Here is a 17,945-nt window from a genome sequence, read left to right as displayed (position 1 = left end):
AATGACAGAATTGCAGTTTATCCAAAGTCTATTTCAATAAATCAACTTTTTTTTTTAGTAAAAAAGAAAATGTTGCCTATGTTAACTTTCAATTACTAGCTATAAGTCAAATGAATTTTGTATTAGAATCATGTGCATCTAAGAGTGAATTCCTTACTCTAGGAACATACATTGCTTATAAGGCTTTTATAAGTTGTTTTGTTGGTTTTTGTGTTGTGTACCAACTGGAATTTACTTTTGTAAATAATGTGAGATAAGGATCTAACACCTTTTTTCCAAAGACAGTTACTGAACAGCATTCCATGAACATTTACTAGCAGGGTGCGGTCACTCAGGCCTGTAATTTCACCACTTTGGGGGGCTGAAGCTGATGGATCACCTGAGGTCAGCAGTTCAAGACCAGCCTGGCCAACATGGTAAAATCCTGTCTCTACTAAATACGAAAATTAGCTGGGTGTGGTGGCGCAGGCCTGTAATCCCAGCTACTTGGGAGACTGAGGCAGGAGAATTGCTTGAACCTAGGAGGCGGAAGTTGCAGTGAGCTGAGATGACACCACTGCACTCCGGCCTGGGTGACAGAGAGAGACTACCTCAAAAATAAACAAACAAAAAAACCATTTACTGAAAACCTGTTGCTGGACAGGCTGGGAATAAGCAGTAAAGAAAACAAACAAAAATCTCTACCATCATGTAACTAACATTCTAGGTGAAGGACAAATGAGTAACAATTTTTTCAGAAGCTGGTACATATTTCGAATGCTATACAGAAAATTAAAGCAGGGGAGGAGAATTGTGGGAGTCCAACTAGAGGTAGGAATTGCCTCAGTGTCACAGAGCTATATGGGGATTGAGTTGTAACAGGATGAGGCATCACCTAGCATCCTGTACTTTCTATGGCAACTGATGCAAAAGAGATCTCTACAACTGTTGTAAAAGATAGACTATCAGAGCTTAATGATAGTGAGGCTGTTTGGAGTGACGTTCAAAGTGACGGAAGAGAAGGTCATTTTACACCTTCCAGTGATGATGCAGAGGACAGGGCTGTATGACTGTCACTCTTTCCTTGTTTTCACATATACTTGGATATGTTTAAAGCCAGTTTTCCAATCCATGAACAATGTCACAACATCTACTTACTATAATTTTATAGTATTATGGGACAGTGTGCTACTCAGGAAAATTCAAATTATATCCCAAAGTTACTAATCGATAGGCATAAAACATAATGTCAGTTCTTGGAAGGACATGGAAAAGCTAGACTTACAGGTACAGGTAAATGTGCAAATAGGCATAGCCAATTGGCATTATCTATTAAAATTTTAAATGCCTGTATTCTATGACTCAATCATACCACTTGTTACTGTCTAGCCTATAAAGAAATGTTCAACACAATAGCGTTTTCAATACTGAAAGCTGGAAATGATCTAACAATAATAATATCATAATCAAACAATAATATTCACAGCAATACAATAGTGGGAGACTTCAACACCCAACTCACACAGCACTAGACAGATCGTTAAGACAGAAAATTAACAAAGAAAACACTGAACTTAAATTGGACTTTACAGACATAGACTTAACAGATGTAGGACAGTCAACTCAACAACTACAGTATATACTTTCTTTTCACCAACACATGAAACACTCTTCTAGACAGATCACATGTTAGGCCACAAAAGGGGTCTTAACAAATTTTAAAAAGTCAAAATCATATCAAATATCTTCTCAGACCACAGAGGAATAAAGCTAGAAAATACCAACAGAAATGTCAGAAACAGTACAAACACACGGAAATTAAACACCATGATCCTGAATGACCACTGAGTCAAGAAATGAAGGCAAATTTAAAACAATTTTGAAATGGATGAAAATGAAACACAACATCAGAAAACCTTTGAGATATAGCAAAAGCAGTGCAGAGAGAGAAGTATATAGCCTTAAAAGCCTGCATCAGAAAAGTACAGAGGTAACAAATTAACAACCTTACATGTACCTCAAGAAACTAGAGAAACAAGAACAAACCAAGTCCAAAATTAGAATAAAAGAAATAACACAGAACTAAATGAAAATAAAGTGTCCTCCCCCAAAAATATACAAAGCGTCAACAAACCGAAAAGCAGGTTTTTGAAAAGATAAACAAAAACTGATCAACTATTAGCTAGACTACCCAAGAAGAGAGAAGATCCAAATAAAATTAATCAGAAATGAAAAAGGAATACAATTGATACTACAGAAATACAAAAGACCAGGGAGTATTATGACCAACTATACACTCACAACCTAGAAGAGGAAATGGGTAAATACCTGGAAACATACAACCTCCTGAGATTGAACTAGAAAGAAACTAATCTTCTGAACAAACTAATAATAAGTAGTAGTAAGATTCAATCATAGTATCTCCCTTCCACCCAAAAAAAAAAAAAAAAAAAAAAGCCCAGGACCACATGAATTCACAGCTAAATTCTAGCAAATATAAAAAGAACATACTAATACACGTCTTCCAGAAAATATTTTTAAAAACTGAAGAGAACATAATCCTCCCAGTTAATTTTACGATGCCAGTATTATGCTGATACCCAAACCAGGCAAAGATAACAAAAGAAGAAAACTATAGACCAATATCCCTAATAAAGACGGCCATAAAAGTCAAAAACCAAGAACAAGCAAATCAAATCCAACAGCACATCAAAAAGATAATACAATGACTGGGCATTGTGATTCACACCTGTAATCCCAACATTTTGTGAGGCTGAGGTAGGAGCATCACTTCAGACCAAGAGATCAAGATAAGCGAGGTCAACAGAGCAAGAATCTGTCTTACAAATTTTTTTTTTTCAGTTAGCCAGATATGATGGCAAAAACCTGTATTCCCAGCTACTTGGGAGGCTGAGGTGGAAGGAATGCTTGAGTCCAGGAGTTTGAGGCTAAAGTGGGCTATAATCACACTGCTGCACTACAGCCTGGGCAACAGAGCAAGACCCCATCCCTTAAAAATAAATAAACAGGTCGACTGTGATGGCTCATTTCTGTAACTCCAGCATTTTCGGGGGCCAAGGTGGGAGGATAACCTGAGGTCAGGAGTTTGAGACCAGCCTGGCCAATATGGTGAAATCCATCTCTACGAAAAATACAAAAATTAGCCAGGTGTGGTGACACAGGGTCTGTAGTCCCAGCTACTTGTGGGGGCTGAGGCAGGAGAATTGCTTGAACCCAAGAAGCAGAGGTTGCAGTGAGCCAAGATCACACCACTGCACTGCAGCCTGGGCGACAGAGCGAGACTCCATCTCAAAATAAACAAAAACAAACAAATAAATGGCTAGGCACTGTAGCTCACACCTGTAATCCCAGCACTTTGGGAGGCCAAGGCAGGTGAAATGCTTGAGGCCAGGAGTTCAAGACCGGCCTAATCAACACAGCAGAACCCTATCTCTACCCAAAATACAAAAATTAGCCAGTCTCATAAGCTGATCTGAAAATACATAAATAAAACACTTTTAAAAAATAAACAAATAGAAAGACAAGACGGTTGCTTGAGGCTAGGCGTTTTGAAACTAGCCTGGGCAACATAATGAGAACCCATTTCTACAAAAAATTAAAAAACTTAGCTCGGCACTGTGGCAGGTGCCTGTAGTCCCACCTAATCAGGAGGATGTTTGAGCCTAAGAGTTGAAGGCTAAAGTGACCTAAGAGCACACCACTGCACTATGATCAAGTATGATTTATCCCAGGAATGCAGGGATGGTTCAACATACCCAAATCCATAAATATGATATATCACATTAACAGAATAAAGGGCAAAAACTCTATGATCATCTCAATAAATGCAGAAAAAGCATGAGATAAAATTGATAAAAATCCCCAATAAACTGAGCATAGAAGGAACATACAACATAATAAAGGCCATATATGAAAAACTCACAGGTAACACCACACTTGATGGGGAAAAGCTGAAAGCATTTTCTCTAAAAACTGGAACAAGACAATGGTTCTAACTTTTACCACTCTTATTCAACATTGTACTAGACATCCTTGCCAGAGTAATCAGGCAAGGGAAAAAAAAAAAAGGCATTCAAACTGGAAAAACAGGAAGTCAACTTTTTCCCTGTTTGCTGATTATATGATATAGAAAACCCTAAAGATTCCACCAAAAAAAAAAAGCCTCTTGAATTTGATACATGAATTCAGTAAAGTTTCAGGATACAAAATTAATATACAAAAACCTTAATGTTTCTAAACATCAATAATGATCTAGCCAAGGATTAAATCAAAAAAGCAATCTCACTTATAACAGCTACAGAAATCAAATAAAATACTGAGAAATAAAATTAATTAACGAAAAATACAAAACACTAGTGAAAACAATTGTAGATGATAAAAAAAAAAAAAAAAGACCTGGTGTGGTGGCTCATGCCTGAAATCACAGCATTTTGGGAGATCCAGGCTAGAAGACTGCTCAAGTCCAAGGGTTCAAGACCAGCCTGAATAACACAGTGAGACCTTATCTCTACAAAAACCAAAAAGGAAATTAGTCAGGTGTGGTGGTTCATACCTGTAGTCCCAGCTACATGGGAGGCTGAGGTAGGAGAATTGCTTGCACTGTGCATTTGTCAAAACCTACACAACTGTAGAACATAATGAGCAAACTCAAATTTAAACTATGAATTTAGTTAAAAATAACATACCACTATTGGTTCAATTGTGTGTACTACATTAATGCAAAATGTGAATAGTAAGGAAACTGTAAGTAGGAACTTCATATATGGAAACTCCGTACTATTTTCTCAGTTTTGTGTAAACCTAAAAATATTTAATAACAATTTAGATAAAATTATACAAGAATACAATATAAGATATGTTGATGTTTTAAAAATTAAACTGTTATGAAGGCATCAACAATAACCAAAACCACAAAATAAAAATCTTCTTCTTCATGACATGAATAATGAGACAATCTAGCATGCTAAAATTCAATAAGGAAGAGAAGGGGAAAAAAGACACCATAAATTTGCAAGAACACATATAATTGATAATTCCAATTTTTAAAATCTAGCTTTATATACATATCTGATTAATGCATTGTTTCTTCAATATAAACACAAAAGATAATCCCAGNAAAAAAAAAAAAAAAAAAAAATCTTGAATATAATTTACAATGGGAAAAAAACAAAATTAAATTAAACGACTTCAAATTTCATAATTAATATGAATTATAAAGCACATCATTCACGGCCAGGCAGGGTGGCTCATGCCTATAATCCCAGCTATTTGAGAGGCTGAGGTGGGCAGATCATTTGAGGTCAGAAGTTCAAGACCAGCCTGGCCTACCTGGTGAAACCCCACCTCTATTAAAAACACAAAAATTAACCAGGCATGGTGACACATGCCTGTAGTCCCAGTTACTCAGGAGGCTGAGGCAGAATACCTTGAGCCTGGGAGGTGGGGGGTTGCAGTAAGCCAAGATCATGCCACTGTACTCCAGCCTGGCTAACGGAGCTAGACTCTCAAAAAAACAAAACAAAACAAAACAAAAGTAAAAAATAGTATGTCACTCGCAAGTCAATTTATAAAGCATGAGGTGTTACATTTTAAAAAGCGAACTTGGGTGCAAGTGGCTTATATATGTGACCCCAGTGACTCAGGAGGCTGAGACAAGAGGGTTGCTTGAGGCTAGGCGTTTTGAAACTAGCCTGGGCAACATAATGAGAACCCATTTCTAAAAAAATTAAAAAACTTAGCTCGGCACTGTGGCAGGTGCCTGTGGTCCCACCTAATCAGGAGGATGTTTCAGCCTAAGAGTTGAAGGCTAAAGTGACCTAAGAGCAAACCACTGAACTCCAGCCTGGGTGACAGAGAAGACTATGACTCAAAAAGAAAAAAGAGAAAAAAATACGGTTACATTCTATTCACATGAAGTATAAGAGCATAGAGAAAACAAGACAGCTCTTTTGAAATAAATGAAACATGCTATTTCCTTTCATTTTTACTGATATCTATTTTATTCTATTGAGTTGGCATTAGAAGAGGCCAACTGGGAAGCTTACATTATGGAAACAGAAGAAGATATTCTCTTCATTTCAGGGAGTCTGAAGGCAAAAGCTAGGGAAACAAGGTATAATAAGCATTGGCCAACAAGACTGGGAATAGTCCAAACATATGAGAGATAAAACTGTGTTTTTATTTTACAAAAGTCTTTAACATTTCAAAAAGAACTTTGAATTCCATTACTGTACTTTAAAAAAATCTCAAGAGATCAAGTTTCTTCATTTTAAACTAAAAATATTGTTTTATATTTCTGTATTTTTCTTGACAATCATTAGTTTCATAAGAATGCTTATCTTTTCTTCTTTTTTTCCTAAAAGAGACAGAGGAGAATGCTTGTCTTTAAGTCAAATACTATGAGCTATTAATGCACATGACAATCTATGCTTATGTCTGGAACCTGGCATGTGTTATTTATATATGATTTTAGATTATTAGTGTTATTTTTGTTTAAAAGATTTTGAAAACCCCCCAAGAGAACTTGCAAAACTAATGGAGAGCTAGCTGATTTATGCTCTTCTTTTAAGACATGCACTTTTATTATAAATTAATGTGTACCGGTGGTCAGCAAACAACAATAAGAACGAATAAAGATAATAAACCCTTAATAAAAACCTGCCTGTTAAAGCACAAAACATACCAACTATTTCAATCTTGAATTCTTTAATTCTATTTTTGCAATGAAAAGCTGCATCAGAAAACCCTTAGATGTCTTTAAATTTAGCTCCTTTACACACACTTCATTGTTATTACAGGTTTCAATGTGCTGCCTGCCTGACAATGGAAGAACAGAGGCACAACATGCTATTATGCAACGTTGTATCTCCAAATGCAGCTTGCATCTCCTTTACTCAGCAAGCATCAAGTGCACATTTAATCAGTGTTACAGCTTACAACGAGGAAAGTAAAGTCACTATCCTTCCAATCCTCAAAAGGGTCTATTTGCTGAATTATGCATAGCATGAAGACTATCTTGGAATTTTCATCAACAGCTACAGATGCACGTGTGTGATATTACTATACTTAGGCTAATAAATAACTTTTTTCATTTTTATAGTAGTAACTAGTAGTAGGTAGAGGAATAAAATCCTCACTTTCTGCATTTGGAACTACAACATTTCAACGGGGAAAAGCGTCTTCAAATGGCTGAAAAGAAACAGAACAGTGTAAAGGTTCATCAGACAGAAAATTCAAGAAAAATAACCATAAACATTAGCATTTTGGAGGAAATATGTGATTCAGTATATACAAAAACCTAAAAATACTAAAGCAAAAATAGAACCTATTTACAGTGTGACTTACTACTTGCAGAGGCTAGCAATTTACACCAAACAGTTATAGCGAAATTTACCAGGAATTACTAACAAAGAAGATCCATCCCTTCAGGGTATACTGAAAACATATGCCATCTTTGATATGAAGCTTGTCCAGGTTTTGTTAGGAAGCCCTCCATGAAGAGAAAAAATTCATTCATCACTATTGTGGACTAAAGCAACCTATCTGGTAATACTTTATTCCTGATACAATGTAGGGTAAAGAGCTCTTCTCTTTAATTATTTTAAAACTCTGACATTTAATAACTTCATTATTTTAAGCTAAAATGTGATGTGTTTAATCTGTGGAAATTAAGAAGAGATAAACTCAGCTAGTAGTTGCTTTTTCAAAATGTTAGTAAAATGGAATTAATTTCAATACTAGAATATTATAAAATGACACAATAATCCCCAAATCTTCAAAGGAAAAAATTACTTTAAATCCCTACTCTGCTCAACTGCCCCCCAAAAGAGTTGCTTTAAAAAGGAGTCAATGGCTGGGCGTGGTGGCTCAAGCCTGTAATCCCAGCACTTTGGGAGGCTGAGGCGGGTGGATCACAAGGTCAAGAGATCGAGACCATCCTGGTCAACATGGTGAAACCCCGTCTCTACTAAAAATACAAAAAATTAGCTGGGCATGGTGGTGCGTGCCTGTAATACCAGCTACTCAGGAGGCTGAGGCAGGAGAATTGCCTGAACCCAGGAGGCGGAGGTTGCGGTGAGCGCGCCATTGCACTCCAGCCTGGGTAACAAGAGCGAAACTCCGTCTCAAAAAAAAAAAAAAAAAAGGAGTCAATGTTCTAAACTTTTCAAATTTTATACATTAAGTACGGTCAACTTTTTTTTTTTTTTTAATTCTTTTATTTATTTATTTATTTGAGACGGAGTTTCGTTCATTACCCAGGCTGGAGTGCAATGGCGCGATCTCGGCTCACCGCAACCTCCGTCTCCTGGGTTCAGGCAATTCTCCTGCCTCAGCCTCCTGAGTAGCTGGGATTACAGGCACGCGCCACCATGCCCAGCTCATTTTTTGTATTTTTAGTAGAGACAGGGTTTCACCATGTTGACCAGGATGGTCTCGATCCCTTGACCTCGTGATCCACCCGCCTCGGCCTCCCAAAGTACTGGGATTACAGGCATGAGCCACCGCGCCCGGCAGTATGTGCAACTTTTTGTCTGCAGTTCACATTAAATACATCAGCCTAGTTAAATATGTAAAAATTTTTAATATCTTTGTAGCTACTAAATACAGAATAGGTAAATGGAGAATCTAACTTTATTTTCACTATATTTTTGGTTCCTCAGCCCAACTGTTAAAATAACAGATTTTAAATTCTATTAAAATACACTCATTTACTATCATTTTCCAACACATTAACAGACTAATGTAGGACTACACACTGAAAAACCATGCAAGAAATGAAACAAGTATAATAAACACATTTACTAGCTCTCTATATAACTCAGAGCTAATTTTCCTAGCAATTGTTTCACAGTCATTCTCTTTTTCTCTAGATGAAGACACTTCCTGGGAAAATGGGCACTTCTGTCATCACTACAGCAGAAGATGTAAAGAAGTAGGAAGATAAAGAAGAATCTATCTTGACTATGTTAGGTATAGTTGGAACAGTACTTAACCTCCTGGTGATTGTTTTTGTCTATATCTATACCACACTCTGAAGGTCTCTTTCAACAGACTGCATTCAGGGCAAAACATGGCTCTAACAAGAAAGATTTAGAAGACTATCCCTTAAAAGCACACCTCCAGAATATTATGACATACATTCCAGGGTAAGTCCCTTGCTCTAAGAGCAATGACTATATGATGCTTCCAGCTTGGGAATAAAAGTAAAACAAAGCAAATAGGCAAATTTTAACTCTTCACAGAGAGGAAAAAAAAAAAGAGGGAGGACAAAGCAATGAATATGAATATTGATGTTCTACTCCAAAACATACAAGATTTAATAACGTATACAAGACATAAAAGCAAAAATGCCACAACCATTTTTCTAAGAGTACATATGAAATATATATTAATTAAAATCAAATTGCATTTAGGTTTATGTTTTCCTTAAACCTCTGGTAATCTACTGAATACAGGAAAGGGAAATTTAGTCAGTATGGAAAAGAAGACTATAAAGATGTTTATAAAAATGAAGTTTTAGCATTAATGAACACTGAATATTTTTAAAACTGTCTGGAAATTATATTTTAATATCTCCAAAGAAATGAGACTTGTCATGACTTTTGGTAGTAGTTAAGCAATTGTAAAGATAAGACCACACAGAAAAATAAAGACTAATAGAAAAGAAACTTTGTTTCAATAAAGTATTGGTGCTATTTTTCTGATGAATATAATACAAAATACAACGGCTGTTAACATTTTAATATATTCCCTAAGTAAACTGGAGTAATTATTTCTTTTCTTTTCTTTTTTTTTGAGATGGAGTCTTGCTCTGCCACTCAGGTTGGAGTGCAGTGGCTCAATCTCGGCTCACTGCAACCTCTGCCTCCTGGGTTCTAGCAGTTCTCATGCCTCAACCTCACAAGTAGCTAGGAGTAGAGGTATGTGCCACCACACCCAGCTAATTTTTGTATTTTTAGTAGAGATGGGGCTTCACCATGTTGGCCAGGCTAGGCTCAAACTCCTTACCTCAGGTGATCCACCTGCCTTGGCCTCCCAAAGTGCTGGGATTACAGGCTTGAGCCACTGCACCTGGCCTACAGGACTTTCTTTTTTTTTTAAGCATTTCATTATTTACCATAAAAACATCTAGTTTGCATAATAATTATGTAATGGAAATACAACTGGCATAAACAAACCTGAAAATAAACACAACTCACTCTTACCTAGGATGTTTGATAGAAGAAATTGAGAGTTATGGCTAATCTGGTAGGTAGTTATGTGAAAATGTGATTAAGAAAGTATATACTTTCTTTAGAGCTAGACTATAATATGAAAGGTGACAATATAAGCATTAGGTATGGGGGCAGCTCACAGGAAACAAAGGACTACTCTGGGTAATCAAGAACGGTAAGCCTGAAGTGTTTGAGACGTTAGCTAATATTTTATCCTTACAAATCTGTACAAGCCAAAGCAATTCAAAACCCATCTAAATTTTAATTTAAGCAACCTCTCGTCCCCTTATAAAACTTACCAGTCATAATTATTAACACACAGAGTGATATATTCTGTACCAAAGTTACTTCCACATAGGATGCCCTTGACAAAAATGAAAACTCTAAATAAAAGGAATTAACATTTGTTAATAAGCACTTATGTTATAGATGCTCTAAGTGGCCATCAACATGCCTTGTAGTGACTACAGAAATAAATACACTAAACATAGGCAAGTGTTTTAAATTTTATTTGTACTGCTTAGCTAATTAGCACCAAAACTAGAGCTATATTAAAATACTATTAAAATACACCTTGGGCCAAAAATAAAGAGGCATGTTAGTTTACTTTTTTTGAGATAGGGTCTCACTCTGACACCTAGGCTGGAGTGTACTGCCATGATCTTGGCTCACTGCAGCCTCACCCTCCTGGGCTCCCACCTCCTAAGTAGCTGACACTATTAGGTGTGTGCTGATTTTTTTTTTTTTTTTTTTGTAGAGACAGGGTCTAAGTTGCCCAGACTGGTGATCCTCACACTTCAGCTTCCCAAAGTTCTGGGACTGGACGTGTGAGCCACACGCCTGGCCTGCTACTCTACTTAGCGGAATAATCTGATAGATTCTTTATTTTCTTTTGTGACAGATTCTCGCTCTGTCACCCACACTGGAGTGCAGTGGCATAATCTCAGCTCACTGTAACCGCCACCTCCCGGGTTCAAGCGATTCTCTTGCCTCAGCCTCCTGGGTAGCTGGGATTACAGGTGCATGCCACCAGGACCGACTAATTTTTGTAGTTTTAGTAGAGGTGGGGTTTCACCATGTTGGTCAGGCTGGTCTTGGTCTCCTTACCTTGTGATCTGCCCACCTCGGCCTCCCAAAGTGCTGGGATTACAGGTGTGAACAACCATGCCTGGCCTATTTTATTTTTTAATACAGATGAAGTCTCAATATATTGCCCATGCTGATCTCAAACTCCTGAGCTCAAGCAATCCTCCCACCCTGGCCTCCCAAAGTGGTGAAATTACAAGCATGAACCACCACCACAGCCCCAGGCTCTTTACTAAAACAGTACAGAGAAATGGCCTAATTTGACAGTTTCAAATGAACTGTTACCATGAAAACTATAAATAAGGATACACAGTTAAGTATGTATTATGACAGCTCGATAATTTTTAATTATTTGTTTTTCAGGCAGTGTATATCAACAAAATAAAGTATTTTTTATAAGCAATAAAAATTATATATTTTCTACTGGTATCAAACATTATCTTTTCATGTAAGAGTGCTAATACAATTTCTATGTCTTTTTAAATTTAGAGCCCTGAGACCTAGCAAGATGGCTAAGTTTCCAACGGCACATTTACTTTGAAGTAACTATTCAGTAATTTGAATTTAAATAAATATGGTCATATTTAAATTAAGACATTTGTCATAACAACAAAATTAACCTTATTCTCAAACAGGATACTCATGAAATTAAACTTAAATACTGACTCTTTAAGAAACATATCTAAAGGTAACATAAAATAATAAGAGCTTTAAAGACACAAAATACACTGTGAGAAAAATCAGATGGTGCATCAAAATGCAGTAATGGGTTTTGACACATTATAGTTTGATATGATACTGCCAAACCAATATTAGGAAAATATTTTTTTTTTTTTTTTGAGACGGAGTTTCGCTCTTGTTACCCAGGCTGGAGTGCAATGGCACGATCTCGGCTCACCACAACCTCCGCCTCCCAGGTTCAGGCAATTCTCCTGCCTCAGCCTCCTGAGTAGCTGGGATTACAGGCACGTGCCACCATGCCCAGCTAATTTTTTGTATTTTTAGTAGAGACGGGGTTTCACCATGTTGACCGGGATGGTCTCGATCTCTTGACCTTGTGATCCACCCGCCTCGGCCTCCCACAGTGCTGGGATTACAGGCTTGAGCCACCGCGCCCGGCCGAAAATAAAAATATTTTAATCCTAGTATATACCATCATTTAACTAAGATAACCAGCCAAATCAGTAGATACTTTACAATTTTCCCAGTGAAGGCCTGTGCCTGGCTCTCTCATGTTTATCTTACTCTAACATATCATTTCTCATTTCTCTTTTCATACTGATGAATCCATTTAAGTCTTGCCTTTACATTTGAAAATAAGTGAGTTTAATAATCACCATGTTACTGCTAACTAGTTAAACCTGAGCAGCTGAATAAACTTCTCTAGATTTCATTTGTTCTTTCCCAATCTGTGAATTGTCAGATTAACTAGGATACAGCAATTTCCCTTTATTCTGAAAGAATATTCACCCCCCATACAATAAGACCAGTATTAAAAAAGATGTGATTTCATTAGAAATTTATAGCATCCCTACTAAGTTAATGACAAGTAATTTAACGTGTGCTGAGACAATAGGCTGTTTTCTAAAAAAAAACGAACATCTCATTTTCTAAAATAGAAAGTGAGGGTCTCTAAAGGAACACATTCTGCCTGTTAACATTAACATGCAATTATTACCAAATACTTCTAACAATAAACAGGATCTCCATCTAGTGGCCAGTGAGATAACTTCAGGTTTACAGTGGCTAGAGAAAAAATGATCCTAGCTAGAAAATTGCAACTTTCAGAATACCATTTGTTATGAAAAGTGGAAGTGAAAATGTTGAGAAAGAAATTAAAATGAACAAATAATATATTTTCCTATCTAGAACACTAACAGATGTCTTTATTTTAGTTAGTATTAAAGAACATATTATTAAAGCATCAAACTTACTATGTTAAGTAACTGGAACCATAATGCTAACTTTTGATAAATCTGATTAATTTAGCCTAAATATGAAGATTTATATTGCTGTTGTAATGCTACCAAACACTGGTTTAAAAGTCTCCAGTCATTTACAGGCCGGGCGTGGTGGGTCATGCCTGTCTGTAAACCCTGCACTTTGGTAGGCCAAGGCGGGTGGATCACTTGAGGTCAGGAGTTCAAGAGTGGCCTGGCTAACATGGTGAAACCCTGTTTCTACTAAAAATACAAAAAAAATTAGCAAGGTGGGTGACGGGCACCTGTAGTCCCAGCTACTCAGCTGGCTGCGGCATGAGAGTCGCTTGAATGGGAGGTGGAGGTTGCAGTGAGCCAAGATCGCATTACTGCATGCCAGCCTGGGAGACAGAATGAGACTCCGTCTCAAAAATAAATAAAATAAAATAAAATATAAAATAAAATAAAAATTCTCCATTCACTTACATATCTAAAGACCTAAAGAGAGGTCAAAATAGTAGGAAAACTACCATAAAGTCACAAAAATTTTACACTAGAAACATAGTGAATTCAAAAAGATGGAATATCAGGAATTTATCTTAAGAATATTAAATGTATAAAGCTCTAGATACATAAATGTTCCCAACAGCATCTAATAATTTTAAATTTTACAAATTAAAGTAACAATCTAAAAGTATATTGGTTAAATAATGGCATAGCCAGCCGGGCATAGTATCTCACGCTGGTAATCCCAGCACTTTGGGAGGCTGAGGCAGGCGGATCACGAGGTCAGGGGTTCGAGGCCAGCCTGACCAACATGGTGAAACCCTGACTCTACTTAAAAATACAAAAATTTGCTGGACGTGGTGGCGCACACCCATAATCCCAGCTACTCGGGAGGATGAGGCAGGAGAATCGCTTGAACCTGGGAGGCAGAGGTTGCAGTGAGCTGAGAGAATGTCATTGCACTCCAGCCTGGGCGATACAGTAAGACTCTGTCTCAAAATAGAAAAGGCATAGCCATTATTATACAAGTAAAAAGTTCTTAGAGAATGATTTAATGGCTAAATATCATATACTTAATGATTAAATCACTAAATACAATGAGTGTCTACCTTTGGAGAACAGCATCTGTATCTCAGTTATAGAACTGTTAGAAGTCAGTAATGGAAAAAAGGTTGTCCTTTCCCCTAAGGAGCTTGTATGCTCCCTCTCTTCTGGTAATAATTTTACAACTAATAATATTCTCTTTTTACCTCTGATGCAAAGATGTTCAAAACTAAAATTGAAGATCAATTTTATGTGCAATTATTATTGATCTTTATAGCCAGCTTAGTATTATCATTTAAAATGTTCAGGCCAGTTTTTAAACTTCTATTGAAATAAAATAGGCTTAGCTAACCAGTTACATAGTAAGCTCATTAATATGAGAATTGAAGGTTTTATTAAAATGAGGAGCAGACTCTGGTATTCATCTCAATCTTTAACAGTCATTAAACACAAAAGTTTAAAGATTACAAAGTATCTAACTTACACTTGTAGCCAGAAAAGAAGGGGAAAAAAGGTGTGGGATAGTAGTAGGAAATCACACTTGATATTTAAAACTAATGGGAGACAAAACCCTGCACTGAAAGCGGGGGTACAAACCAGTACATTCCTCTATTTTCTTTTCTTGCTCACCAATCATTTAAAAACATGTTTAGAAAGAAAATGTGCATTATTTTACTAGAGTTCTCAGAAGAGGCTGTTACATTAGGTCTGTGTTTTTGTATAGCATCTGCTAGCAATATAAGCAAATCATCCGTTGAATACAGTGTCTCAGGCAAAATTATAAGGACTACTCTCACCCTTATAAACCAATCTGTAGAATATTCTACAAAATAAATTGTTTTACTCTGTAAAAAATGTCAGTATTCTGAAAGACAAAGATAGGCTAGGAACTCGTCCAGATTACAGGAGAAGAAAGCAAGATGATAACTAAATGAAGTAAAAGATTGTGGAATGGCTATTGTCACATACCTCAACCCCCACATTGCCAAAAATACTACTACATACACAAATGAAAAAATTGGAGAAGAAACTTTAGACTAATTTTCCAAAATAGAAATTTTACTACATCTAAGGAAGACTCTGGCTAATTTGTTCAGGTTTTAAAATGCCACTTAAGGCAGGGTGCGTTGGCTCACATCTGTAATTCCAGCACTTTTGGAGGCCAAGGTGGGCAGATCACATGGGGCCAGGAGTTTGAGACCAGCCTGGCTAACATGGTGAAACCCTATCTCTACTAAAAATACAAAAATTAGCTGGGCATGCTGGTGCATGTCTGTAATCCCACCTATTCAGTAGGTGAGGCAGGAGAATTGTTTTGAGTCTGAGAGGTACAGACTGCAGTGAGCCAAGATCACACCACTGCATTCCAGCCTGGGTGACAGAGGGAGACCCTGTCTCAAATAAGTAATAGCCACTTAAAAAATTAATTATTACTATTGTAACTAAAATTGATAACTAATTATATAAATGACTTAAATTTACTTATATTAAGCTGTGTTTTCCTGAACGATCCATATTTAACATCATTTGGAAGGCATGCTACCGTTTAACCTACAGAAAACATGTTAAATCATTTTATCTTAATATAAAGTATTATAACAAAATAAATATTTGTTACCACAACCAAATATAAATATATCAATTAAAATTAACCACTGGACAATGTACCAAATTCAAGAACAACTAAAGCCTGATGAAAGAAATTTCTTTTTTCTAGGAAAATAATAAATCATACAAGAAAGGTCAAGCTTTGATCTATCACATTAAATTTCCAAAATAGTTCCAAGATAAAATGTCTAAGTTTTGCAATTCCATACAGTTTCCAAACATCAGTTTGTTAACATACACACCTTCCCAGCAAGCGCACTTACATGAACAGCAATTATTTTAAATATTATGTAAAAAATCCTGGATTTCCATTTTGACAACGAACCATAAAGATAAAAGCTCAGTGTTATTAAGACAGTAAATTTCAGACCAAGACAGAAATTTAAAATTTTTGTTAGGTCATGTCTTCAACGTATAAGGATAAAGAAAATAATACTTTAATGATAGTGAAGTAAGATATCTCATTCTATTCAATTGTTCTATATAATCTAATGGAAATGGCATGTTTTTAAAGGACAACAATCGTTCTGATACTGGGGAATATGAGCAACAATCCCTTCAAATACAAATACTTCCACCAATCATCCAACTGTGCCACTTAGCTGCTACCAATTACAAAACAGACTACTAAGATTCATTCCCAATATTTTCCTTATCTATTCTTCCTTAATAAATTAATGGTATGCATACATGTTTATTTTCATGAATACAAATATAAAGACAGAGATAAGAATATGAGAATAGAGTTGAAATAATAAAAAACAAAGGTCTTGGCTGAAAGAAGCAGACGTTAACTGCTTGATTATCTTGGTAGTATCTACAACATTTCTGAATCTCTAATGAAAACATGTAACTTTCTGTTCTAGGGAAAAGAGCACATTTCTCAAAGACAATTCCAAAAGGAAATAATAAACCATATTATTCAATCAATAATCAGTTGTAGACTGGCAAAGTAAGTAGCTACAGTACTTTTATTATTGAATTTTTAAAAATTAATTATTGGGGGCAGGAGAAAAAATAAAAATAATAAATAAATATCTTCTCATCAAGTATCTATGGACTTGAGTGATTTATGTATCTGCCTTTCTTCAAAAATAGCTGCTGTCAGTAATAGTGTTTGACAGAAATATTAAAAGTCCACAGAAGTGCAACCATATTCAGATCAGAACGATGTCGTGAAGTTGTTAGCCTCTGTCCTATCCATTTTCAGTTACAGATAATTAAAAGGGAAAAAAATGTACTTTCACAGGTAAAGACAAAGGAATAATAAAACTGGTATTCTGTGTTCTAGGGTAAGTGATGACACAGTATCAAATCAAGGGCACCAAAAACCAACTAAACATTTTCAGAATACTTTTTAGGAAATAAATCCATCGACTATTTCAATTGAAGCTTACTATTAGACAATGATATAATAGATAAAATAAGTAAACAAACTTACTCATCCACAAAGACATTTAAGGGATTATTTACCTGAATCATTTCGTAGATAAGATGACATGGCTGGGATGAGGCAGGACTGACTGAGAAGCTCGAGAAGTACAGAAGGAAGGGCATTACTGTTCTGCCCTCTAGTCTCGTGAGATGACTGAGGCTCTCCATTTACCACACTACTCACAGGATTTATGTAACTTGCAAGAACCTAAAAATTGTTAAAATTAATTTGGATTTCAGTTCCACATACTTCAAAAGTTTTTATTTTAGGTTAGAAATTCAATCTGAATACTAAGAGTACATATTTTCTACTTAATCGGTATCTTACACTGTTTTGGACTGATTATTTGTTTAAATTTTCAAAACAGAAGGATCTGTTTTGTCTTTGAGAGTGTTGCTTCCAAAGGATGGTAATGACTAGACATATAAAATCAATACAACTACGAACATAAAAACGTAGTAGCAATTCCATATTATTTATAATATTTAATAGACTCAATTCACAGTTTGAGGGTAACAAAATCTTAGAACTTTATACTAGAAGGAGCATTCTAGAGTTGCAGAAGACAAATTCAAAGACTTGACCAACTTCAATTAGTTGATGCAGGAAGCAGAGCTGATCTTTTCATTAAGT

The 17,945-nt window shown here is 36.0% G+C and overlaps 1 protein-coding gene across 1 annotated transcript in view; it reads right to left on the bottom strand.

The window, feature by feature from the left end:
- BIRC6 (baculoviral IAP repeat containing 6) overlaps positions 1–17,945 on the bottom strand; it is a 262,197-nt gene that overhangs the window by 47,781 nt on the left and 196,471 nt on the right. The window contains exon 65 of the mRNA XM_037740766.1: positions 17,351–17,519. Within this exon, the coding sequence (XP_037596694.1) occupies positions 17,351–17,519 (169 nt within the window). The remainder of the gene's footprint in view (positions 1–17,350; positions 17,520–17,945) is intronic.

The sequence above is a fragment of the Cebus imitator genome, unplaced genomic scaffold (assembly GCF_001604975.1).
Source record: "Cebus imitator isolate Cc_AM_T3 unplaced genomic scaffold, Cebus_imitator-1.0 Scaffold88, whole genome shotgun sequence".
In the NCBI taxonomy this organism is placed as follows: Eukaryota; Metazoa; Chordata; class Mammalia; order Primates; family Cebidae; genus Cebus; species Cebus imitator.
This window is presented reverse-complemented; position numbering and strand designations above follow the sequence as displayed.